This window comes from Ranitomeya variabilis, chromosome 5 (genome assembly GCF_051348905.1).
Source record: "Ranitomeya variabilis isolate aRanVar5 chromosome 5, aRanVar5.hap1, whole genome shotgun sequence".
Taxonomy (NCBI): Eukaryota; Metazoa; Chordata; class Amphibia; order Anura; family Dendrobatidae; genus Ranitomeya; species Ranitomeya variabilis.
This window is the reverse complement of record NC_135236.1, coordinates 470,653,588-470,680,854: the sequence shown is the minus strand read 5'-3', so window position 1 is coordinate 470,680,854 and position 27,267 is coordinate 470,653,588. Positions and strand designations below refer to the sequence as shown.

Below are 27,267 nucleotides of genomic sequence, written 5' to 3'. Positions count from 1 at the left end.
GTCTCATTCCATCCATCACATTGCACTACAGACTGCCCAGGAATTAACTGATGCTTTCATCCAGGTCTGGGAGGAGATCCCTAAGGAGAACATCCGCCGCCTCATCAGGACCATGCCCAGGCTTTTTAGGTAGATCATACAGACACGTGGAGGCCACACACACTACTGAGCATTAGTGATGAGTGAGTGTACTCGGGTTTTCCCCCCCGAGCACGCTCGGATGACCTCTGAGTATTTATGACTGCTGAATGATTTACAGCTAAAAATAATGTTCTTTTAAAGCTGCAACCTAATATGCAAAAAAGCAAAGAGCGTAGTAGCAATGCAAATTTACTATGTGTATTGTAACTTTCAAAACTGTTTCAATGTAGGTATTTGTTGGCAAAGTATGCCTGGATTGTTGAAAAGTAAGAGTCCAGTTATTCTTCTGGTGACAGCGTTTGGCTTTAGGGCTGTGTAATGTTTTTGTGGTAACGTGAGAAAGAAGTGCTCATCCAGACACTCATCCTGTTCTGGCATGACATGATTGTAATTGCACTGATCTGTGAATTGGGTGGCCTGTTAATCAAACGGCTTAACAACAAAAAGGCTTACAGCCTCCATGTCTGGCAGTTTTAGCATGTTTATAAATCCGATTTTGTTTTTGCTGTGTACAGCAAAACAGACAGAATTTCCAGAAAACTGTGTGTTTCATTGGTATTTGAATTACAGTAAAAAATGTTTTTTTAATAGTAGACACATTTTTTTTTTAACTCGTGAGGGTTATGAACTTGGCCACATTGATGTTGAGAATCTATTTTTGGTTAGGAGATGGAACTGAATAATAACTTTGACTTGGATGAAACTATTGTGTAACCTGACACCAATCCTTTATCAGAGATCACTGCATTTTACCATATTTGTATTGTTTTGGGAATTTCATTAACATACGGTAAATATAAAATCTACATCACTTTGTTTTGTAAATTTCTTAGGCAAAATGAAGACCGCGCTCACGGGATATATTTTAGATAGTTTATTTGAGCCTACGCGTTTCAAGAGCGTTCTTGCTCTCTTCCTCAGGGCATGTAATACATAACACAATATGGAGTATATTTATAGAAAGGAAGGGGAGGGGCAGCCATGTCCTTATATTATAATACATAAACTAGATTAAAAACATATATATGTATAGTTTATGTATTATAATATAAGGGCATGGCCGCCCCTCCCCTTCCTTTCTATAAATATACTCCATATTGTGTTATGTATTACATGCCCTGAGGAAGAGAGCAAGAACGCTCTTGAAACGCGTAGGCTCAAATAAACTATCTAAAATATATCCCGTGAGCGCGGTCTTCATTTTGCCTAAGACTACTACCCCCAACATCCTTTCGGATTTCTGTGGAGACCTGCTGCTACGGTTACACCTGCATGGGAGTTGTGACCTATTTTCACAACTGCAATAGGTGAGCACATTCCCTACAAAGTCTGTATTTATTCATATACAGTGTGACACATTGGGGGCGCCTTGTGTTTTTTTTTTCCTTTTTTTTCCTTTTCATTTGTTTTGTAAATTAGCAGATTACTTTCTTACTGAACATTTTCTGACAAGGAAATGTACTACTGATTTCCGAAACCATACTACTGCCGTATCGCAATAAGCTTCCCTTATTATACTATTGTACGTAAAGGCTCATTAACACCGTCCAATTATAGGCCACTAATGATCGACAAATTGTATCAACAAACAATAATGGGAGCAAAACAATTGGTAACATTACTTTGAATGCCTGTTCGACAATTAGAGTATGTGTACACGTTAAGTATTTGGTGCAAATATGTCTACGCCATTTCTACCTCTCTTGGCAGGAATAGCGCAAAAGCGCACTTATTAATATGGGTGAAATCTGCAGCAAAAATGCTGAAAGAATTAACATGCAGTAGATTTATATCTGCACCAAATCTACAAGTCACAAATAAGCAACATGTGCATGAGACTTCAGGATTCTCACTTTGTTGGCATCAGGGAACCCTTCAAGTTTTGTGACAAATCTGCACTGAAAAAAAACGCAATATCACAGCGTGTGCACACAGCCTTATCGGCTTGTCTTAATAGGCCATAGTATACATACAGACCCCTAGTGGAAACATACAAAGGATTTGCAATCAGCTAATAGGTTTCTAATTAAAAATTGATGTAAAAGTATCAGTATTTGATATGTGTGGAGATCTTAATCTTTATCAAAAAGAGTGGATGCTGTCCAAAGGCTTCATTGGCCGTGGCTAGGGTTGAGCGACTTTTGCTTTTTTAGGATCGAGTCGGGTTTCGTGAAACCCGACTTTCTCGAAAGTCGGATCGTGTGAAATCAGCCGATTATTGTGAAAAGTCGGGGGGCTCACCGAAACACGAAACCCAATGCAAGTCAATGGGGATTTCGCCCAAAACAGCGACTTTACAAAGGTATTTCGGCAGCATAGGTGGGGATTAAAGGCACAAAAAACACACTAATGTAAAGCCCAGCTCTGCCCCTATTTAACGCTATTTTTATCTCATCTTGAAAAAACGGGGTGACAGGTTCCCTTTAAGTACAGAATTGGCCACAATTTTTGCTTCAGGTTTTTATTCCCCTAATTTCCTCATCTAAAACTAGGGTGCGTCTTATGGTCTGCTATGACTTATAGTCCAAAAAAAATTTCCTGTGAAGCGCCTGAAGGGTTAATAAACTTCTTGAATGTGGTTTTGAATACCTTGAGGGGTGCAGTTTTTAGAATGGTGTCACTTTTGGGTATTTTCTATCATATAGACCCCTCAAAGTCACTTCAAATGTGAGGTGGTCCCTAAAAAAAATGGTTTTCTAAATTTTGTTGTAAAAATTAGAAATCACTGGTCAACTCTTAACCCTTATAACTTGCTAACAAAAACAAAATTAGGTTTGAAAAATTGTGGTAATGCAAAGTAGACGTGTGGAAAATGTTATTAACTATTCTGTGTGATATGACTGTGCATAAAAATTAAAAGTTTGGAAATTGCTAAATTTTAAAAAAGCTTTGCCATATTTCAGTTTTTTTCCACAAATAAACGCAAGTCATATCAAGCAAGTTTTACAACTATCATGAAGTACAATGTCATGAGAAAACGTTCTCGGAATCAGTGGGATCCATTGAAGCGTTTGAGTTATGCCCACATAAATTGGTCAGAATTGTAAAAATTGGCCTGATCAGTAAGGCTGGGTTCACATTACGTTTAAGCAGTCCGTTAACGCTGCCATTAAGCACTATTTCGGGCGCAATGCTAGCGCACGCCCAAAATGGGTGTGCGCTAGCGATGTGCCGTCATTGAGTGACGGACCCTCGGACGCGGGCTGCAGCGTTTCCAGGTCCCTCACCGCTAGTGCAGATAGAGCATCTGCTAGCGCTAGCTCTATCTGCGCCTGCTCGATGGCAATGTCGGCACTTGTGTTAACGCAGCCAGTTAACGCAATGTGAACCTAGCCTAAGGTGAAAACAGGCTTCAGGGCAAAGGGGTTAAAAAGTAAAAATTATAATTCACAGTTACAACAATCCTTGCAATGTAATGCTCAATGTTGATATGGTACATATGCAGGTATTTACTAGTTATTACAAGTAAACATGTAAAGTTACTGTAAAAATATCCAGATACAATACAGTTTACGAATATTTATTATCTATAATTGGGGGCTTGAGTTTGGCTACTTTTTCATTTTTGAAAATGGGTTAATGCCCAAAATACAGTTGATGATGCAATAGTTAATGTGAGACATAATATTCAAGTTGGAGATTCTGTGATGTTCTTACATTTTACAACTTAAGAGAGATTTTGGGGAATGGAGTGGGTGGATTACTGCAACTCCCCAGAGGAAGTCATCTCTGTGTGTGGTCTAGGGTACCAAGTTCCATGTGAATTTCCTTAATGCTTTGGCTTTTTTACTGTATACAGTATATTCTCGCACTGACATAGAATTATGTTTGTTCATTTTTCGCAAGTATTCTTAGTACTTAATAAAGTGCACTTAATTGTTTTTTCTGAACAAGTGAGATTCAGTGAAAGTATTTATATTGACAGCCTTCTGAAAGAAAAATCTAAGATAGGCTGATAATCACATACTGTAGTAAAACATAATTTAGTCAGTGTGCAGAATTTGGAAACACGTATTTTTTGGGCAGCACGGTGGCTCAGTGGATAGTTCTAATCCCACCCAGGACAACATCTGCAAAGAGTTTGTATGTCCTCTCCGTGTTTGTGTGGGTTTCCTCCAGGCACTCCGGTTTCCTCCCACATTCCAAAGACATACTGATAGGGAATTTAGATTGTGAACCCCAACGGGGACAGCGATGATAATGTGTGCAAACTGTAAAGCGCTGCGGAATATGTTAGCGCTATATAAAAAAAATAAAGATTATTATTATTATTATATTATTTATGTGGTGGTGATATATAGTTGTCTCATCACGTGGTGGTGGTGTTGGCCATGAGCATCAGAATCTGACTATCATTCTGAAAAGTATTTGGTTAATATTGGCAACTTTTTTTTCTCCGTATTATTTTTCAACATGATTTTCTTGGTACTTATTGAAACAGTTGACTTGTGCACTAATATCAGACTGGGCTATTTAGGACTTGCTTCAATTTTCTGGTTGTTAGTAAGTTTTAATAGAGCTGAGTATAATTTATGCTCTGTTTCCCCAAAATGTGATTGTTGTACATGCATCTATGTTTCATTTTTCAATTTCTAATATTTTAATAGAAAACTGTCCTTTCCTATCTTGTAAATAATAAGGGCATTATATTCTCAGGATCCCTGCTGCTTTTGGCATGTGCTCTCCACTGTGGTACCTCCTCTTGCATTGTTCTAAAAGCCCCTTCATTACTGACACAGGAAATCCTTACATTGTTGGAAATAGACACAATCTGAAAATAATTAATATAATAAAAATCAAGAACAAGCCAATAATATGGATTCAATTATTATTAGTGTTTTTTTTCTTGCCTGAAGTATTAGGCTATTTGTGTTAGAAGTACTTTTCAAAGCAGTTAAGTCCCAGAGACCAAATGAAGAACAGGTAGAGTAGAATTCCACTTAAGGCACCTGTGAGGAATAGGAGAGTTTTATTAATATATTGATAACTGAGCAGTCCATTCAGCTTGTCCATAGGATCATTAGAGTATGATTGGATAGTGTGACAGTTTCTAACAATATGGCTAATTGACAAGTGAATGGTAACACATCAAACTTTCAACTTCTTCAATTCCAGAACTAATAACAGCCCAACAGCAAAGTTCTCTGAATTCTTATTTTATGGGGAACCTAAGCATTTTTACACATCAAGAAAGCTGACTGTAAGGGAAATTTTAATATTAGGAGTTTAATATGTTAAGTCTGAGATTCTCTCTGCACAAAGGGCCATAAAATCTGTCAACTTCTATTACAGCTCGAGTTGCTAGCACAAATGCAGAATCAAGGAATGTATGGAAGGGACTACTAAGTGTGTCATTCCTGACACCTTGGCCTGGGTAGCCTGAGCTTCAAAGGATGGGCAGATGGTCCTATGCAGCCAAGCTGGGCATCCCCAGTTTGTTATAGTGAGGGGATGAAAGAAAATGAGATATTTAATATACAATGTACTTGCCTACTTATTAGCCCACAGTCCAGTTACAGGCTTGCTATTTCCCTATTAAAATATAGGCTGTCATTGAAATTTGAGCACAGGAGTAGGCATATGGGTTAAACAAAGGAAAACTGTTAACATATTGGGGGTCAGTTGAGTGGAGTATGATCCATAAACCTTCCCTACCCTCAAGAAAATAGATGAAGAACTATAGTTGGAACCAGGCTTCTCCGAACACCTCCATGGAGTCAGGTGACTGGTGGACCCCAACTTGGCTTTCCCAAACATATCCATGAGGCTCAGGTGACAGGTGGGTCCTTATCCTGGCTTCCTCAAATGTATCCATGGTTGCAGTGATAGTCGATGGAGAAGATCTGTATTTTTCAGCCGGGGCTTTGGTCCTCTGAGCTGGTATCCTGCAGAATGTCAATTCTGTGTCCCTCATGATGGGGCCATGATGTCCTGGCTGCTTTTTTATAGGAGGTTCCCGGCTGTGGTTTTGTAAAGACTCTCTGGTTCTTTGGATCTCTTGTTGCAAAGGCATATCCACTTTATATAGTTCATAACTGTTGTCCTTCAAGCCATCATCCAGAGGTCAAGAGGAAGATGAGATTAGATTAACTCGCATTGTTTGAGCATTTAATCAATTTGCATAGTTAGTCCTGTTTTGCAGGTCTACAAACTAGCTGGCTTAGACAATGTGTAATCAACATATTGACAAACATCTGCTGTTCAATTACCCTGCATCTCTGTCATCCAGGATAACTGCATAATATGTTACAACAAACGTCAACTTAATAGTCAATATTATAGGCTCATACGAACAATAGTGTATGCTTTCTTGACAAATCAATGTAAAACACATAAATTCAAAGGTCAGTATATCAGTCTATGCCTCCTTGCTTACTGAAAATATGCATCTGGATAATTAAGATTAAATGTGTGTCATCACATAACTGTTTGCATATTTGTATGTAAACACATTTTTTTTTTCTCTCTTTATTCATTTCTTCTGAGCACTTTAGTGCATTTGGTACTTTTATGCTCCAAATATTCCATAAACTTTTGGAGCGTTTGTGGCCTTTGACTATTAGACAGTAATATATATTTTGGGGACTCATAACCCTGTTTGTGTGATGAATGACGGAAGTATGTTATGTATCTGGGATGTGTGGAGTGTGTTGGGGTGTGATTTATGCTCACCTTGCAGCCTATGACAGACTTTGAGTGCAAGATTGAGTGAAAGGAGGTTGATTAACACTTAAAGGGAACCTATCACCTGAATTTGGCGGGACCAGTTTTGGGTCATATGGGCGGGGTTTTCGGGTGTTTGATTCACCCTTTCCTTACCCGCTGGCTGCATGCTGGCCACAATATTGGATTGTAGTTCATTCTCTGTCCTCCGGAGTACACGCCTGCGCAAGGCAATATTGTAAAATGATTAATTTCTATAATTCTCTTATAAATGACTAAAATTGACCATTTTGAACCACTTGCACTTAAAGGGGGTTTGTTTGGGACTAGAAAATGAATGACCTATTAATAGAATGGGAGATAATCTGCACTGCTTTGCATCAACCAATAAACAATGTCCATAGTTGTAGTATTTCACTCTATACATTGTTTACATTTGGCCATTCCTAGAGCAAATATCAGCTGCATCTTTGGGGGTGACAGGTGTCGATCTCACAGATGGCATAAGATCCTAAATGGAGCTATTGGCTAAGGTACATATACCTAAATATATAAAAAAAAAATTAAGAAAAGAAATGTCTGGCACCACCATATTAGAAAGTTACTTGGGTGATGGAGACCGTCATCTAGCACCTTGCAATACTTTACCTCGTAAGGATTAATTAGAAGTTGAAAAGTTACAACATTGCTGGCAGTTCAAAGCAAGTTTAAATGTCAGGAGATCTCCTAGACACTTTTTGGATATTTGAAACATATACTATTTTACATAGCTTTTAGATTAATTCATTTAAAACGTAACGCATTTAAATATTACTAACATATTTGTAACCATCATAGATAGTGACATCAATTACGGTAAATATGTCTCTCAAAACACCAACTTTTTAAACTACTTAAGAAGTTTATGGAAAAGTCACCACAAAGCAGCATGGAATGTGTGTGTGGAGCCATTGACGGACCACCCAAGAGCTTAATGTAGTCGTGGCAGTGGAGATAATTATGTTCATAGTTTTCCTACATATTCACTTCACTCACTTCCAACGTATCAGTCCAAAAAGTTCCAGGAAATTTGAAGTATAGTTCATCGGGTAGATGTAAAGGAAGATATATATATATATATATATATATACAGTGGGGCAAAAAAGTATTTAGTCAGTCAGCAATAGTGCAAGTTCCACCACTTAAAAAGATGAGAGGCGTCTGTAATTTACATCATAGGTAGACCTCAACTATGGGAGACAAACTGAGACAAAAAAATCCAGAAAATCACATTGTCTGTTTTTTTATCATTTTATTTGCATATTATGGTGGAAAATAAGTATTTGGTCAGAAACAAAATTTCATCTCAATACTTTGTAATATATCCTTTGTTGGCAATGACAGAGGTCAAACGTTTTCTGTAAGTCTTCACAAGGTTGCCACACACTGTTGTTGGTATGTTGGCCCATTCCTCCATGCAGATCTCCTCTAGAGCAGTGATGTTTTTGGCTTTTTGCTTGGCAACACGGACTTTCAACTCCCTCCAAAGGTTTTCTATAGGGTTGAGATCTGGAGACTGGCTAGGCCACTCCAGGACCTTGAAATGCTTCTTACGAAGCCACTCCTTCGTTGCTCTGGCGGTGTGCTTTGGATCATTGTCATGTTGAAAGACCCAGCCACATTTCATCTTCAATGCCCTTGCTGATGGAAGGAGGTTTGCACTCAAAATCTCACGATACATGGCCCCATTCATTCTTTCATGTACTCGGATCAGTCGTCCTGGCCCCTTTGCAGAGAAACAGCCCCAAAGCATGATGTTTCCACCACCATGCTTTACAGTAGGTATGGTGTTTGATGGATGCAACTCAGTATTCTTTTTCCTCCAAACACGACAAGTTGTGTTTCTACCAAACAGTTCCAGTTTGGTTTCATCAGACCATAGGACATTCTCCCAAAACTCCTCTGGATCATCCAAATGCTCTCTAGCAAACTTCAGACGGGCCCGGACATGTACTGGCTTAAGCAGTGGGACACGTCTGGCACTGCAGGATCTGAGTCCATGGTGGCGTAGTGTGTTACTTATGGTAGGCCTTGTTACATTGGTTCCAGCTCTCTGCAGTTCATTCACTAGGTCCCCCCGCGTGGTTCTGGGATTTTTGCTCACCGATCTTGTGATCATTCTGACCCCACGGGGTGGGATTTTGCGTGGAGCCCCAGATCGAGGGAGATTATCAGTGGTCTTGAATGTCTTCCATTTTCTAATTATTGCTCCCACTGTTGATTTCTTCACTCCAATCTGGTTGGCTATTGCAGATTCAGTCTTCCCAGCCTGGTGCAGGGCTACAATTTTGTTTCTGGTGTCCTTTGACAGCTCTTTGGTCTTCACCATAGTGGAGTTTGGAGTCAGACTGTTTGAGGGTGTGCACAGGTGTCTTTTTATACTGATAACAAGTTTAAACAGGTGCCATTACAACAGGTAATGAGTGGAGGAAAGAGGAGACTCTTAAAGAAGAAGTTACAGGTCTGTGAGAGCCAGAAATCTTGATTGTTTGTTTCTGACCAAATACTTATTTTCCACCATAATATGCAAATAAAATGATAAAAAAACAGACAATGTGATTTTCTGGATTTTTTTTTCTCAGTTTGTCTCCCATAGTTGAGGTCTACCTATGATGTAAATTACAGACGCCTCTCATCTTTTTAAGTGGTGGAACTTGCACTATTGCTGACTGACTAAATACTTTTTTGCCCCACTGTATATATATATATATATATATATAATATATATATATATATTTAAAATTGTGGGGGTTTTTGCATAACTTACGGTATAGCATAAAAAATTAAAAACATATTTGTTTGCTTTTAGGGTCGTAAAAGTGAAGCTGAGCGTTACTTTTTGAAAGCAATTCAGCTGGATCCCACCAAAGGAAATTGTTATATGCATTATGGTGAGTTATCAGTAACAATAGTCCTCATCTTATGTACTGTTCTTGGCCATGGTTTTTATGTGCTTTTTTTGTATTATTTTAAGGGGCGTTTGTTTTATATTTATTTATAAACTACATAAAAGTTTGGTATCTGTTTTTTTTACCTATTCATCTATGTAAGCTTTCAACATAAAGGATGTCAACCGAACCTTTAAAGAATAACCATTGTTTTACTTATATATTTTTCATAAATCAATAATACACATGAAAATAGAAAACTTTGTAATATGTCTTACTAAATAAATCTGCCTCTTTCTTCCCCTGTACTGATTATTCCTTGTCTAAATTCTTAATTTTCTGGTAAAATGTTCTCATTCATTGCTTATGCAAATTGTCTCTTCATGGAGTCAAAGAAATGATATCATATAAAGGAAGAGGACTTGAACTCTAGCACCACCTAGCCTCTTCCTTTCTAAAGGGACGATTTGCATTTTTAATTTTCCCCAAGAGAGCATGCATGGCTTTTAAGTCTCCTCACTCTGACATGCCAGGCTTGACATTTCACTCTCCACAAGGACAAACCTTCCCCTTTAGAACCTCATTCATTGCTGGAAGGCGTGATTGCAGTTGCTGCTCAAAAAGTTCTACGGAACTGTAACGTTCATTTGATGTGATCTTGCATTAAACTGTCTTCCTTTAGCTACTCTTTCCTCTCCATAGAATTTTGAAAGTACCAATTGCCATCTCCTATTTCAGTCACTGAATGCTGGTTTTACCCGTGAATTGAGAATTTTGAGAATAATCAATCAATCCAGGATAAATATAAAGCAGATTTCTATGAGGGATATTAAAGAGCTTCTTATTTTTACGTGTACTTTTGTTTTATGAAATAAATTAACTAATCAGTTACTTTTATAATTGTAAAGTGTTGTTTTCGTGAAAAGTAGTATTTTTACAATTTTATTTCATTTTGGTAATTGACTTTGACATTGTAGTACATGAGCATCCTAGGTGTTATGCTAAAAATATCTGTATCTTGGGTATTATACCTCATAGTAAGACTAAACATCGAGCATGTTTGTCACATAGTTTATATTTTTATCTATGTACATACTGTTGCAGATTCTAGTCATGTCCATAATGAAAATTAATCTTAAAGAATGACTAATTTGGTCATAGTTGCTGTAGTTTTTATTATAATGTTATCCACAGAGAATTAGATGTGCATACGTGCACAACACAGATATGGAATAGATCATTGGTGGTACTCGCACATGTGAAAAATACACCAATCAATCTGGAAAGTGATGCATCTCTGGAATCAGGCTACCTTGCCTTATGTTATGCTGCTCTTACATTACGTAGCAGAAGCCTACTGACAGATTCCCGTTAACCTTTCCCGAAATATGATGTACAGTTTCATCATGTTACGGGTACCTGACTTTGATATGGGCTCGTGCGCCAAGCCCGCATCTTTCCCAGCAGATGATGGAGGAGTTATAGCAGGGTAGCACTATAGCAGGGTAGCACTATAGCAGCCGTGGGTGGAGCAGAGCTCCACTCTCTGCTTTTTTCTTGTTAAATGACCCTGTCAATCTTTGATAGTGGCATTTAACACTTTCATAACCGTAGGTATTTTCATTTTTGCGTTTTTGTTTTTTGATCCCCTTCTTCCCAGAGCCATAACTTTTTTTTTTTCTGTCAATATGGCCATGTGAGGAATTGTTTTTTGCAGGACGAGTTGTAATTTGGAATGACACCATTGGTTTTAACATATCGTGTAGTGGAAAACGGGAAAAAATTCAAAGTGCAGTGAAATTGCAAAAAAGTGCAATTCTACAATTTGTTTTTTTGTTTTGCTTTTTTTTACTATGTTCACTAAATGCTAAAACTGACCTACCACTATGATTCTCCAGGTCATTACGAGTTCAGAGTCACCAAACATGTATAGGTTCCTTTTTATTTAAGTGGTGAAAAAAATTCCAAAATTTGTGAAAAAATGAAAAAAAAAAAGCTTGCGCCATTTTCCGATACCTGTAGCGTCTCCATTTTTCATGACCTCGGATTGGGTGAGGGGTTATTTTTTGTGCGTCGAGCTGACATTTTTAAAGATACCGTTTTTGATCGCCTGTTATTGCATTTTAATGCAATGTAGCGGCGACCAAAAAAACGTAATTCTGGCGGTTTTACTTTTTTCTAGTTATGCCATTAAGCGATTGGGTTAATTCTTTTTTTATTGATGGATCGGGCGATTCTGAACGCGGCGATACCAAATATGTGTATGTTTGATTTTTTTTTTTATTGTTTTTTTTTTTTTGAATGGGGCAAAAGGGGGGTGATTTGAACTCTTATGTTTTTTTATTTTTTTTATATATTTTTAACCACATTTTTTGTAACTTTTGGCATACTTCAATAATCTCCATGGGAGACTAGAAGCTGCCATAACCCGATCGGCTGATCAGGTCGCCTGTATGTAGCAGAATTGCTGACTTGCTATGAGCACCGACCACCGGGTGGTGCTCATAGCAATCCGGCATTGACAGCCATAGAGGTCTGCTGGAGACCTCTCCTTGTCATGCCAACCCATCGCCATCTTGCGGTCATGTGACACGAGTGCTGGGATTTCTTGCGTGCTTGCTGGAAGTGCCTGTTAAATGCCGCTGTCAGAGTTTGACAGCGTCATTTAACGTATTAACAGCCAGGGGAGGATCACGATTCCTTCTGCGGCTGTTAGCGTCACATGTCAGCGGTTCAAAACCACTGACGTGCCGGAAAAGATGTGGGCTCACCTCCGGAGCCCAGATCAAAGGGAGGTTGTCCAACATTGGCGTATTATTACTCCCGATGTCAGAAAAGGATTAATATGTGCCCACAGGGGTGTGCGACAGTGCACCCATCGGCACACCCCTTGTTGTGATTTCGTGGCACCATTGGCTTAGGCTACGTTCACATTTGCGTTGTGCGCCGCAGCGTCGGCGCCGCAGCGCACAACGCAAACAAAAACGCAGCAAAACGCATGTACAACGCTGCGTTTTGCGCCGCATGCGTCGTTTTTTTCATTGAATTTGGACGCAGCAAAAATGCAACTTGCTGCGTCCTCTGCGCACCGACGCGGGCGCCGCAGCGACGCATGCGGCGCAAAACGCAAGTGCGCCGCATGTCCATGCGCCCCCATGTTAAATATAGGGGCGCATGACGCATGCGGCGCCGCTGCGGCGCCCGACGCTGCGGCGCTGGCCGCAAATGTGAACGTAGCCTTACCATGACATCTGAGGGTCTGCTGAAGACTTCCATGGTTCTTTTGTGAAAGACAGCATTTAGCTGGTATTCATCAGAGACCATGAGTTTTGCTGTACTTACAGTCCTAGTGCACTGCTATGAATAATACAAGCGATCAGATGATCACAGGTTCAAGTCAATATGTATTGTTAATATAAGTTTTAAACACCAAAATAAGAATAAAAGCAGAAAAGGAGCAAAACCAATACCATCTGTTGAAGACACTTTTATAATTTCAAATAGTTTTGGTTTGTAAAACATTTTTCAAAAAAGCATTAGAAGGCGCAGAACACTTAAAGATCAAATGCCATATATTTAAAATAATTTGTTTTTATTGTTTGAAATAAACCTTTGGCACTTGTTCTTGCCTTAAGTTTATGAGCCATACTTTCAGCATCATGGATAGTTATATTCTGTAATTCACCATGATTAAATAATTTGTATTATTGCTAATCAACAGAAAGGGCTCTACCATCATCCAGTCTTCTTCATAAGCTAGCGTTGCCAAGAGCAATACAAACCAAGCTGCATTCCGAAATCAGCATGAGCTGAAGGCTCCAGGCCCTTGACCACAGATTTGAAAGAAACTAATTTTGAATAAATTAATCAGTCGACCTTCTTAACTTACTTTGCTGCAAGTTCTTTGCACAGCAAGGAATGTCTTTGTGTGGCGCTTACGAAGGACCACCCAATAGGTTGAATGTGATGATGCACACAACACACAGTTCCTCGAACAGATCAGCCTCTTAGCTATTTCCAATATGGTAGTCAGTTGAACTGACTGAAAGACTGGAAGCAGAAACTGAAATTGAGAACGGTTTTTCGCTTAAGACCAGTTGTCAAATATAGAACGAAAGATAATTTGAAACTATAGTCATGCTATGTGCCTCCTACTGTGCATTAATTTTGAGATAGTCTCCCCCTAGAAGTGATGCAGATGTTTTTAATCTGTCATTTGATGTAAAATGACTAGTGTTGAGCATTCCGATACTGCAAGTATCGGGTATCAGCCGATACTTGCTGTATCGGAATTCCGATACCGAGATCCGATATTCTTGTGATATCGGGTATCGGTATCGAAACAACATTAATGTAAAAATGTGTAAAAGAGAGAATTAAAATAAAAAATATTGCTATACTCACCTCTCCGACGCAGCCTGCACCTTACCGAGGGAAGCGGCAGCGTTCTTTGTTTAAAATTTGCGCTTTTCTTTCCTTTACGTGAGTCCCGGCTTGTGATTGGTTGCATGCCGCCCATGTGACCGGGACGCAACCAATCACAGCAAGCCGTGACGTAATTTCAGGTCCTTCAGGATTTTAAAATTACGTTCCGGCGTTGTGATTGGTTGCGTCGCAGTCACATGGGCGACGCAACCAATCACAGCAAGCCGTGACGTAATTTCAGGTCCTTCAGGATTTTAAAATTACGTCCCGGCTTTGTGATTGGTTGCGTCGCAGTCACATGGGAGACGCAACCAATCACAAGCCGTGACGTCACGGGAGGCTGGACACGCGCGCATTTTAAAATGGGCGCGTGTCCAGCCTCCCGTGACGTCCCGGCTTGTGATTGGTTGCGCCGCGATCAACCAATCACAAGCCGGGAGGCTGGACACGCGCGCATTTTAAAATTTTAAAATGCGCGCGTGTCCAGCCTCCCGGCTTGTGATTGGTTGACCGCGGCGCAACCAATCACAAGCCGGGACGTCACGGGAGGCTGGACACGCGCCCATTTTAAAAAGCGCGCGTGTCCAGCCTCCCGTGACGTCACGGCTTGTGATTGGTTAATGGCGGCCATGTTGCCGGGACGCGGACCAATCACAGCAAGCCGTGACGTAATTTCGTCACGGCTTGCTGTGATTGGTCCGCGTCCCGGCAACATGGCGCCGTGACCAATCATAAGCCGGGACGTCACTGGAGGCTGGACACGCGCGCTTTTTAAAAAGCGCGCGTGTCCAGCCTCCCGTGACGTCACGGCTTGTGATTGGTTAATGGCGGCCATGTTACCGGGACGCGGACCAATCACAGCAAGCCGTGACGTAATTTCGTCACGGCTTGCTGTGATTGGTCCGCGTCCCGGCAACATGGCCGCCCTGACCAATCACAAGCCGGGACTTCACGTAACCAAGTAAAAGCGCGAATTTTAAACAAACAACACTGCCGGTTCCCTCGCTGAGGTCCAGGCTGCGTCGGACAGGTGAGTATAGCGATATTTTTTATTTTAATTCTTTCTTTTACACATTTATATGGATCCCAGGGCCTGAAGGAGAGTTTCCTCTCCTTCAGACCCTGGGAACCATCAGGAATACCGTCCGATACTTGAGTCCCATTGACTTGTATTGGTATCGGGTATCGGTATCGGATTGGATCCGATACTTTGCCGGTATCGGCCGATACTTTCCGATACCGATACTTTCAAGTATCGGACGGTATCGCTCAACACTAAAAATGACACCAACAATAAAAAAAAACCCTTTGTATTCTTGTATTATCTACACACTATATATTCCTAATATAATATAGTAGTTTCTGAGCCCACATACTGCTGTAGATATGTAATGACCTAAAATGTAATGTCATTTGGTGTATGTTGGATGAGATCTGTACAATCCCTATTAGTCATTCATGGCAGTGTGCAGTGGGTGGTACTTGTGATAGGCCTATATGACGCATGGCCACCTCTGAAGTTCCCTACCTTCGAAGGTCTGCATAGAGACAAGAAAAAATAGTATATATTTAGATGTATTCATACTAGCTAAAATAAAACGTTGATGAGTACCTTTTTAGACATATTGACACTAACAAAAAAAGCGTGTGACAAGAATGGTGCGTGTCTAACTTTGTCCATGAGCATTTTATGAGACCATGTGTCGGACTCAACAGCTGCACATCATTATTATAATTTGCCATTCCCATTTAGAAAGAAAACTCAAAGTTCTGCTTATTTCAGCCAGCAAAGACGTGTATAATAATACACCATCAGACATTGTGAATATCATGCCGCCCAAGCTATCTGCAGACGGATGGGTGGCTTTTTACTGCTTTCATTTACTTTGATTAATTTGCCGACATGGAATGAAAGACTGACAGTCGTTCCGACACTGTTGTGTATTGCTAAACTTTCTGTTCAGTTTAGTGGATTAAAGACTTACGCCCAGTTTATGTTATTTGCCGTTTTTAAGTGTTGTCAGAAATTGATTCATGATCATTTACTTCAAAGGAAGAGCGTAACATGACCCATTGAAAATATCTATGAACCCTATTTAAACAAGTGCTCACCCTCTTTGTAGTTGGCCCCATCGGCAATCACTGTACTTTATGCAAAACAATCTTCTAAGGCATTTTACAGTGATTTGTACAATTAGGCAGCTGATTTAGTAGGAAGTTACTTTAAAAAAAAAAAATAAATTATAGTCTGTAATCAGGATAAAGGACATATTAAATGAATCACAACTAAGGGTATCTGCATTTTGTGTTTTAGTATAATAGAGAACTGCAGTATGAGACATTCTGTAATATATTTGCATTAATGGAAATGATTCTACTTTGTAATGGAGTGCTCCAAATGCATATCAAGACATCCATGGGGCGGCTCAAAGAGCAATGTAAGAATTGTATAAAAGGCTCTAATAAAGAGCACATTAAAAACATGAAAAACATTTTCTGGAATTATCTGTTTTGTAATGTAGTTGCTTAACCTCTTTCCGACATCGGGTGTAATAGTACGCCGATGTCGAACACCCTCCTTTTGATGTGGGCTTCGGCGGTGAGCCCACATCTTTCCCAGCACATGTCAGCTATTTTGAACAGCTGATATGTGCCCGGAACAGCCGTGGGTAGAAACGCGATCCACCCTCGGCGGCTATGTCAAACGCTGACTGTGGCATTTAACATGAGCTTGCGGCAATTTAGCGGAAATCCGCCCACCAGTGACCCGTCACATGATCGCGGGTCACCGGTGGATTGGCATGACAACCAGAGGTCTCCTGAAGGCCTCTTTGGTTGTCACTGCCGGCTTGCCGTGAGCGCCGTCCAGTGGTCGGTGCTCATAGCAAATGAGTAATTCAGCTACATATAGGTGAACTGATCATTGCCTGTATGTAGCTGAACCGATCGAGTTATGGCAGCTTCTAGTCTCCCAGACTATTGAAGCATGCCAAAAGTAAAAACCACATTTTTAAAAAATATATAAAAGTTAAAATCACCCCCCTTTCGCCCCATTCAAAATAAAGCAATATAAAAAAAAAATCTAACCTACACATATTTGGTATCGCCGGGTTCAGAATCGCCTGATCTATCAATAAAAAAAAAAGAATTGACCTGATCGATAAACGGCGTAGTGAGAAAAAAAGTCAAAACACAAAATTAGGCTATGTGCACACGTAGGAAATGTGGTGCAGAATTTTCTCCACTAAATCTGCATCTCCTGGCAGAATCTGCAGGTACAGATTTTCTGCAGTTTTTCTGCGTTTTTGTTGCAGATTTTGTGCAGTTTTTGTGCAGATTTTACCACTGCGGATTTTTATCATGGTGGGGTGTAGAAACGCTGCAGAACTGCACAAAAGAAGTGACATGCACTTCTTTTAAATCTGCAGCAATTCCGCACTGATTTTTCTGCACCATCTGCACAGCTTTTTTTTTTACCATTGATTTACATTGTACTGTAAATCACAGTGCACCTTTTCTTCGCAGAAAAATTAGCTGCAGTTCTGCAGGAAATCTGCAACGTGTGCACATAGCCTTACATTTTTTTTGTCGCCGCATTATTGCATTAAAATCTAATAACGGGCAATCTAAAGATCGTATCTGCACCAAAATGATATCATTAAAAATGTCAGCTCGGTACGCAAAAAATAAGCCCTCACCCAGCCCCAGATCACGAAAAATGGAGACGCTATCGGTATCGGAAAACGGCGCAAGTTTTTTTTCTTTTTTCACAAATTTTGGAATTTTTTTTTCACCACTTAAATAAAAAGGAACCTATGCATCTTTGGTGTCTATGAACTCGTAATGACCTGGAGAATCATAGTGGCAGGTCAGTTTAAGCATTTAGTGAACATAGTAAAAAAGCAAAACAAAAAACTAATTGTAGAATTGCACTTTTTTGCAATTTCACTGCACTTTGAATTTTTTCCACAAAGTTTTGAATTTTTTTTCACCAGTTACATAAGAAAGAACCTAGACATGTTTGGTGTCTATGAACTTGCAATGACATGGAGAATCATAATGGCAGGTCAGTTTTAGCTTTTAGTGAACTTAGTAACAAAGCCAAACAAAAAACAAGTGTTGGATTGCATTTTTTTTTGTAATTTCATCGCACTTGGAAATTTTTTCCCGTTTTCTAGTACACGACATGGTAAAACCAATAGTGTCGTTCAAAAGTACAACTTTTCCTGTGAAAAACAAGCCCTCACACGGCAATATTGACGGAAAAATAAAAAAATTAGAGCTCTGGGGAGCAAAAAACGAAAACTCAAAACCGAAAATACCTCTGGTCATGAAGGGGTTAAACACAACTTGTCACAAGGTCAATAGTGGCCATTTTTTGTCCTCGTTTTATTTCTGCTCCCCTATTATTCAGTTATTTATATTTTCTTAAATCTGACATACGGTTCCAGAGATATGGGTAACTATACCAAACAGTCTAAATACGTGCCCCAAAAGAATCCCATAAGCAATTCCCCCTTGGCAAATAACATACAAATTTGCACTAAAGTAAAAAGAAGTGTGTGTGTGTGTGTGTGTGTGTGTGTGTGTGTGTGTGTGTGTGTGTGTGTGTGTGTGTGTGTATATATATATATATATATATACAGTGCCTACAAGTAGTATTCAACCCCCTGCAGATTTAGCAGGTTTAATAAGATGCAAATAAGTTAGAGCCTTCAAACTTCAAACAAGAGCAGGATTTATTAACAGATGCATAAATCTTACAAACCAAAAAGTTTTGTTGCTCAGTTAAATTTTTATAAATTTTAAACATAAAAGTGTGGGTCAATTATTATTCAACCCCTAGGTTTAATATTTTGTGGAATAACCTTTGTTTGCAATTACAGCTAATAATCGTCTTTTATAAGACCTAATCAGGCCGGCACAGGTCCCTGGAGTTATCTTGGCCCACTCCTCCATGCAGATCTTCTCCAAGTTCTCTAGGTTCTTTGGGTGTCTCATGTGGACTTTAATCTTGAGCTCCTTCCACAAGTTTTCAATTGGGTTAAGGTCAGGAGACTGACTAGGCCACTGCAACACCTTGATTTTTTGCCTCTTGAACCAGGCCTTGGTTTTCTTGGCTGTGTGCTTTGGGTCGTTGTCTTGTTGGAAGATGAAATGACGACCCATCTTAAGATCCTTGATGGAGGAGCGGAGGTTCTTGGCCAAAATCTCCAGGTAGGCCGTGCTATCCATTTTCCCATGGATGCGGACCAGATGGCCAGGCCCCTTGGCTGAGAAACAGCCCCACAGCATGATGCTGCCACCACCATGCTTGACTGTAGGGATGGTATTCTTGGGGTCGTATGCAGTGCCATCCAGTCTCCAAACGTCACGTGTGGTTGGCACCAAAGATCTCGATCTTGGTCCCATCAGACCAGAGAACCTTGAACCAGTCAGTCTCAGAGTCCTCCAAGTGATCATGAGCAAACTGTAGACGAGCCTTGACATGACGCTTTGAAAGTAAAGGTACCTTACGGGCTCGTCTGGAACGGAGACCATTGCGGTGGAGTACGTTACTTATGGTATTGACTGAAACCAATGTCCCCACTGCCATGAGATCTTCCCGGAGCTCCTTCCTTGTTGTCCTTGGGTTAGCCTTGACTCTTCGGACAAGCCTGGCCTCGGCACGGGAGGAAACTTTCAAAGGCTGTCCAGGCCGTGGAAGGCTAACAGTAGTTCCATAAGCCTTCCACTTCCGGATGATGCTCCCAACAGTGGAGACAGGTAGGCCCAACTCCTTGGAAAGGGTTTTGTACCCCTTGCCAGCCTTGTGACCCTCCACGATCTTGTCTCTGATGGCCTTGGAATGCTCCTTTGTCTTTCCCATGTTGACCATGTTTGAGTGCTGTTCACAAGTTTGGGGAGGGTCTTAAATAGTCAGAAAAGGCTGTAAAAAGAGATAATTAATCCAAACATGTGAAGCTCATTGTTCTTTGTGCCTGAACTACTTCTTAATACTTTAGGGGAACCAAACAGAATTCTGGTGGGTTGAGGGGTTGAATAATAAATGACCCTCTGAAAAGACTTTTCACAATTTAAAAAAAAAATAAACAAAGAAATAACATTCTTTTTTGCTGCAGTGCATTTCACACTTCCAGGCTGATCTACAGTCCAAATGTCACAATGCCAAGTTAATTCCAAATGTGTAAACCTGCTAAATCTGCAGGGGGTTGAATACTACTTGTAGGCACTGTATATATATGTGTGTGTATATCTATATATACCATATTCCTCGATTTATAAGACACAATTTTTTTCCTGGAAATTTTAGGGTAAAATTCGTGTGCGTCTTATAATCTGAATTGTAGCTGCGGTGGAGCTTACCAGTTGCGGAAGTGCGGAGTCCCAGAGGCACTGCTGCCGGAAGCTTCTGACGGAGGCAGGAGTCAGGCAATGGCTGTGGGCCCCAGGTGTTCGGTGGTTCGGGGGCTCTGCCGACATTTTTTGAAAACCCGGGAAAATGCCCACCTGATGTAACACATGCACAAGATATGATCTCTACACCGAGATCTCATCTGTCGAGATCTCGGCTCCTGAGATCTCAATTGTGCATGCGCTGCCTCTGGCAGTCATTTTCACTGAGTCCACCGCATTTGAAAGTATGGAAAGTGCGGGGCTCAGGGCTTTCACAAAATGTCGTGGAGCCCCTACACCACTGAACATCTCATCATACCAGCCTGAGGCCCACAGCCATGGCCCAACTCTTGCCAGCACTGAGCACCCTGTCCTACCGGCCTGGAGCCCTCCACATCTCCTGCCTCTGCCAGCAGTGACCCTGTCACATGGGTCCACCACTGCTGAATTTATCAATATTTGCTAGAAAAGTGGGCTCTAATGTATGGATATATATGTAGTTGGTGATTGGAAGCAAAATCTATATGGCAACAATGCATTGGTGGCGGTTTTATCATATGAGTCTCTAATTTTTGCAATCACAGTGTTATACTAGGTCCATATGTGGAAATCTAGGAACTCTAAGAAGCACTTCCACCAACTGACTTAGAGTAAGCCACTTATCTTAACAGGTTCCAGGTTCACTACAGCCTTCATGTTATAACTCCTTTACTTGGATCTTGACTTACACAACCCCTGCCCAGCCTTTGGCCAGTGAAGTGAGTTGGAAGGAGATAATTGTCTTGCTAGGAAAATAACAGAGAGATGGATGTAATGATAAAATAAGAAGGCAGAGACAGTAGATGGAGTACTGAGATCAGAATATGGAGCACTGAATCAGTTAGTCATCAGTGAAGCAGATGGTTAGTAATTTCAGGGTCAGTAACAGGTATCAATTAATTTGGCACAGATAAAAGGGATTAACAGGAGTAACGTAGCCAGAGTGAGTCCTTGCTGGTAAAACTGTCAAGGACTGACTGCCAAGTGAAGATCAAAGTAGGGTGGTGTGCTGACCGGCTCTGCCATTGGCTGATCAGCAAGACTTAGACCTCAATTCATTAAAGCTTTTATGCCAAAAAACTGGTTTAAAAAGGTTTCAAAAGTCTCAAAATTATTGCAAACTTTTACATTTCCTTGCCATTTTCTCCCAGCTTCAACTCTGTGAATAGAGCTGGGATGTGGCAAAATGGGTCTTGGCAACCCCTGCTTTTCAATCTCTTGACGAGTGTTGATGTACTTTATGCAACAAATCGTACTCCAGTCATTGGCTGGGGTAAGATGTGTGTTGTTGTGCACACTGCACACTGAATGCCGGTTTGCGCCTCATTCATTAGAGTGAATCACGTGTCTCGCATTTCATTTTGCCCTCGCCTTTGCTGAATTAGGACGCTAATGCACTTGATGTAAAGCCAATATCCAGCAGAAAGTATTAACCAGTTACTGACTTCTTGCTAGACTAACCTGTATGTTATCGAGCAGCAGAACACAATGCAACACTCAAGCTTTGGGGAGGTAGCTTAATGTCATCACAATTTCAAATGGGTTTTTGGCATTGTCGTTCGATCATATACTGAAGAGACCCCCCTCTCCTTTCTGCAAATTTTGTAGAGGATTCCAATGTCTTACTATCTTAATATATACTTACCTTGTAATGTCTTCACATCCTGTTCCGTCCAGATGAGTCTGGATCCCAAAATTCCAAGCGGCGGAAGTTAACCGACCGCCATATTGGGACACCCAAGTGATGGGTGTCCCAATAAGGAAACTGCTGGTGGTACACACACTCACATACACACACACTGTAAACGCCGTATACACCACATACACACACACACTGTATACGCCGTACGCAGCCTCTTGCGCAGTACCACCTGCGGAACACCATCGCGAACAAGCCGCCGGGATCAGCTGAGTGATTAACTGACCGCCGCCATCTTTGTACATGAGGAGCGCATGCACAGTTTTAATGTGACCGCTGCTATCTGTCTGCACAAAAATGGCTGCGATCTGATTTACTGCGCCTGCGAGAATTCTGCACAGGCCCGGTGAATCATTCGGCTGATCCCTGCAGCAGATGCGCAACGTGTCTACAGACAGAGGAAGCCGGATACATTAAAGCAGTTTTCCCACGATCGAAAGTTCATTTTAAAATTGTCTGTGTCTGACCGTGTACGAGAGGGTACACAGGTCAAAGAAGAGATGACATGAGAGGGGAAGACAGCGGATGGGGGAGAGAGAAAGTGCACAGGGGTGAGAGAGACAGAGCACAGGGGGGAGACAGCTCAAACGGGACAGCACATGAGGGGAGAACACAGCACAGGAAGGAGAGAGACAGCAGATAAGGGGGATAGCACATGGGGTAGACAGGTGAAAGAAGAGCACACAGACGGGAGAATTCAGCACATGGGGAAAGAGAAAGTGGATAGGTGGGTGAGCACATGGGGGAGAGATTCTCAATGCTGCAAAGCCTGCCCCATCGTGACATTACCGCCCTCCCTATGCGATAGCTTCAGGCCTCCATCTAGTAGAAATTATATACTTTTTTGTGATATGCAAGAAAAACCCTTGACTGTCTGTAATATAATTATGTACTGTACTAGATGGCAGCCCGATTCTAAAGAATCGGGAGTCTAGAATCCATATATACTTTATTTATTCAAATGTAAGAATAATACAATTAATAAATAATAGTAAGAAAGAACAAAAAATGGCTGCACTCACCAGCTCTTGACAATTCTTGACAGTACGGCACATTTCTGATTGGTCGCTCGCGGCAGGCGGCAACCAATCAGAAAAGTGCCGCGCACCACGAAGGCATATATCTTTGTCCACCCTGAGCGGGTGTAGGACGCTGGTGACGTCACTTATCTCCGGACATTATCTCCGGACAAAGCCACGGAAGTTGGCACAAATTGCCGGAAGTAGTATTCTAGGCAATTATATATTAGATTTTAATGTTATCAGTGTTTACCTTTGAACGTTTATATTGTATTGTCCTGTCACCAGCCATGTGTATGATTATTGGCCGAATGCCTCTCTGGAACCAATAATCACCCCATGTAAAGGTATCTTTATACGTTAAAGATTCAGAATACTATGACTTTTATCATATCCTGAACAGTCAAGTTTTTTATGAACCGTTAAGGTTTTCTGGTTGAAGTAAAAAAAAAACTCTGAGTGTTTACAGTTTGAAACCATAAAATGTTGAAAAATTATGTCACTCTTGAGTATATCACTCAATGGTGCTCATAAACGTGTCAAATTTGATCTATAATATACTTTAATATACGTTACTTTAATCTTTAATATACTATAGAACAGGGCCCCAGACATCACACAGGGGGTCTGAAACACTGCACAGTGGTCCAAAATATCGCTGTGCTCTGCCTGGGGCCCCTGTGCTCTGCCTGGGGCCCCTGTGCTCTGCCTGGGGCCCCATATGCTGCCTGGGGCCCCTGTGCTCTGCCTGGGGCCCCATGTTCAGCCTGGGGCCCCTGTGCTCTGCCTGGGGCCCCTGTGCTCTGCCTGGGGCCCCATATGCTGCCTTGGGCCCCTGTGCTCTGCCTGGGGCCCCATATGCTGCCTGGGGCCCCTGTGCTCTGCCTGGGGCCCCATTGGCTGCCTGGGGCCCCTGTGCTCTACCTGGGACCACTGTGCTCTGCCTGGGGCCCCATATGCTGCCTGGGGCCCCTGTGCTCTGCCTGGGGCCACTGTGCTCTGCCTGGGGCCCCATAGGCTGCCTGGGGCCCCTGTGCTCTGCCTGGGACCACTGTGCTCTGCCTGGGGCCCCATATGCTGCCTGGGGCCCCTGTGCTCTGCCTGGGGCCACTGTGCTCTGCCTGGGGCCCCATATGCTGCCTGGGGCCCCTGTGCTCTGCCTGGGGCCCCATATGCTGCCTGGGGCCCCTGTGCTCTGCCTGGGGCCCCTGTGCTCTGCCTGGGGCCCCATGTTCTGCCTGGGGCCCCTGTGCTCTGCCTGGGGCCACTGTGCTCTGCCTGGGGCCCCATGTTCTGCCTGGGGCCACTGTGCTCTGCCTGGGGCCCCATAAGCTGCCTGGGGCCCCTGTGCTCTGCCTGGGACCACTGTGCTCTGCCTGGGGCCCCATATTCTGCCTGGGGCCACTGTGCTCTGCCTGGGGCTCCATATGCTGCCTGGGGCCACTGTGCTCTTCCTGGGGCCCCATATGCTGCCTGGGGCCCCTGTGCTCTGCCTGGGGCCCCATATGCTGCCTGGGGCCCCTGTGCTCTGCCTGGGGCCCCTGTGCTCTGCCTGGGGCCCCATGTTCTGCCTGGGGCCACTGTGCTCTGCCTGGGGCCCCATATGCTGCCTGGGGCCCCTGTGCTCTGCCTGGGGCCCCATATGCTGCCTGGGGCCCCTGTGCTCTGCCTGGGGCCCCTGTGCTCTGCCTGGGGCCCCATATGCTGCCTGGGGCCCCTGTGCTCTGCCTGGGGCCCCATGTTCTGCCTGGGGCCCCTGTGCTCTGCCTGGGGCCACTGTGCTCTGCCTGGGGCCCCATATGCTGCCTGGGGCCCCTGTGCTCTGCCTGGGGCCCCATATGCTGCCTGGGGCCCCTGTGCTCTGCCTGGGGCCACTGTGCTCTGCCTGGGGCCCCATAGGCTGCCTGGGGCCCCTGTGCTCTGCCTGGGACCACTGTGCTCTGCCTGGGGCCCCATATGCTGCCTGGGGCCCCTGTGCTCTGCCTGGGGCCACTGTGCTCTGCCTGGGGCCCCATATGCTGCCTGGGGCCCCTGTGCTCTGCCTGGGTGTAGGACACTGGTGACGTCACTTATCTCCGGACATTAGCTCCGGACATTAGCTCCGGACATTAGCTCCGGACAAAGCCACGGAAGTTGGCACAAATTGCAGGAAGTAGTATTCTAGGCAATTATATATTAGATGGGCATTTCCTGAAGGAAATACATGGTGCTTGAACAGCGCTACCAGCTTTACAGCAGCACTTTTCACACACGGGACTGGGGGGCGCGCTTACTTTTGCACCCGGGGCCGGAGGCGCGCTTACTTTTGCACCCGGGGGCGCACTTACTTTTGCACCCGGAGGCGCACTTACTTTTGCACCCGGGGACGCACTTACTTTTGCACCCGGGGGCGCACTTACTTTTACACCCGGGGGCGCACTTACTTTTGCACCCGGGGGCGCACTTACTTTTGCACCCGGGGGCGCACTTACTTTTGCACCCGGGGGCGCACTTACTTTTGGGGCCGCACTTACTTTTGGTGGGCGGGGCTCCTCGGCCTCCGATTTGGTGGGCGGGGACCGGCCTCCGATTTGGTGGGCGGGGACCCTCGGCCTCCGATTTGGTGGGCGGGGACCCTCGACCTCCGCTTTGGTGGGCGGGGCCCCTCGGCCTCCGATTTGGTGGGCGGGGTCCCTCTGCCTCCGATTTGGTGGGCGGGGACCCTCGGCCTCCGCTTTGGTTGGCGGGGCCCCACGGCCTCCGATTTGGTGGGCGGGGTCCCTCTGCCTCCGCTTTGGTGGGCGGGGCCGCTCGGCCTTCGATTTGGTGGGCGGGGCTCCTCGGCCTCCGATTTGGTTGGTGGGGCCCCTCGGCCTCCGATTTGGTGGGCGGGGCCCCTTATCCTCCGATTTGGTGGGCGGGGACCCTCGGCCTCCGATTTGGTGGGCGGGGACCCTCGGCCTCCGATTTGGTGGGCGGGGACACTCGGCCTCCGATTTGGTGGGCAGGGACCCTCGGCCTCCGATTTGGTGGGCAGGGACCCTCGGCCTCCGATTTGGTGGTCAGGGACCCTCGGCCTCCACTTTGGTGGGCGGGGTCCCTCTGCCTCCGATTTGGTGGGCGGGGTCCCTCTGCCTCCGATTTGGTGGGCGGGGACCCTCGGCCTCCGATTTGGTGGGCGGGGACCCTCGGCCTCCGATTTGGTGGGCGGGGACCCTCGGCCTCCGATTTGGTGGGCGGGGACCCTCGGCCTCCGATTTGGTGGGCGGGGCCCATCGGCCTCCGATGTGGTGGGCGGGGCCCCTCGGCCTCCGATTTGGTGGGCGGGGACCCCCGGCCTCCGATTTGGTGGGCGGGGCCCCTCGGCCTCCTATTTGGTGGGTGGGGACCCTCGGCCTCCGATTTGGTGGGTGGGGACCCTCGGCCTCCGATTTGGTGGGCGGGGCCCCTCGGCCTCCGATTTGGTGGGCGGGGCTACTCGGCCTCCGATTTGGTTGGAGGGGCCCCTCGGCCTCCGATTTGGTGTGTGCTCTGCCTGGGGCCACTGTGCTCTGCCTGGGGCCCCTGTGCTCTGCCTGGGGCCCCATGTTCTGCCTGGGGCCCCTGTGCTCTGCCTGGGGCCACTGTGCTCTGCCTGGGTGTAGGACACTGGTGACGTCACTTATCTCCGGACATTAGCTACGGACATTAGCTCCGGACAATAGCTCCGGACAAAGCCACGGAAGTTGGCACAAATTGCAGGAAGTAGTATTCTAGGCAATTATATATTAGATATCCTAAATATCTTGCAACTCGCACTACACACGTCAGGATATGTGGAACATTGTTAACATATCACTGGTGTTATCTTAAGTTTTATCTTCTTACACTTTTTTTAATATTATTAATTGACCACCTTACTGGAGTAAGGGTACCGTCACACATTGAAATTTTCATCGCTGCGACGGCACGATCCGTGACGTCGCAGCGATCGTATGAA

The 27,267-nt window shown here is 43.8% G+C and overlaps 1 protein-coding gene across 1 annotated transcript in view; it reads left to right on the top strand.

Moving 5' to 3' along the window:
- The window catches only part of TMTC2 (transmembrane O-mannosyltransferase targeting cadherins 2), a 364,646-nt gene that overhangs the window by 279,388 nt on the left and 57,991 nt on the right, over positions 1 to 27,267 (top strand). Inside the window, exon 9 of the mRNA XM_077265461.1 lies at positions 9,653 to 9,734. Within this exon, the coding sequence (XP_077121576.1) occupies positions 9,653 to 9,734 (82 nt within the window). The remainder of the gene's footprint in view (positions 1 to 9,652; positions 9,735 to 27,267) is intronic.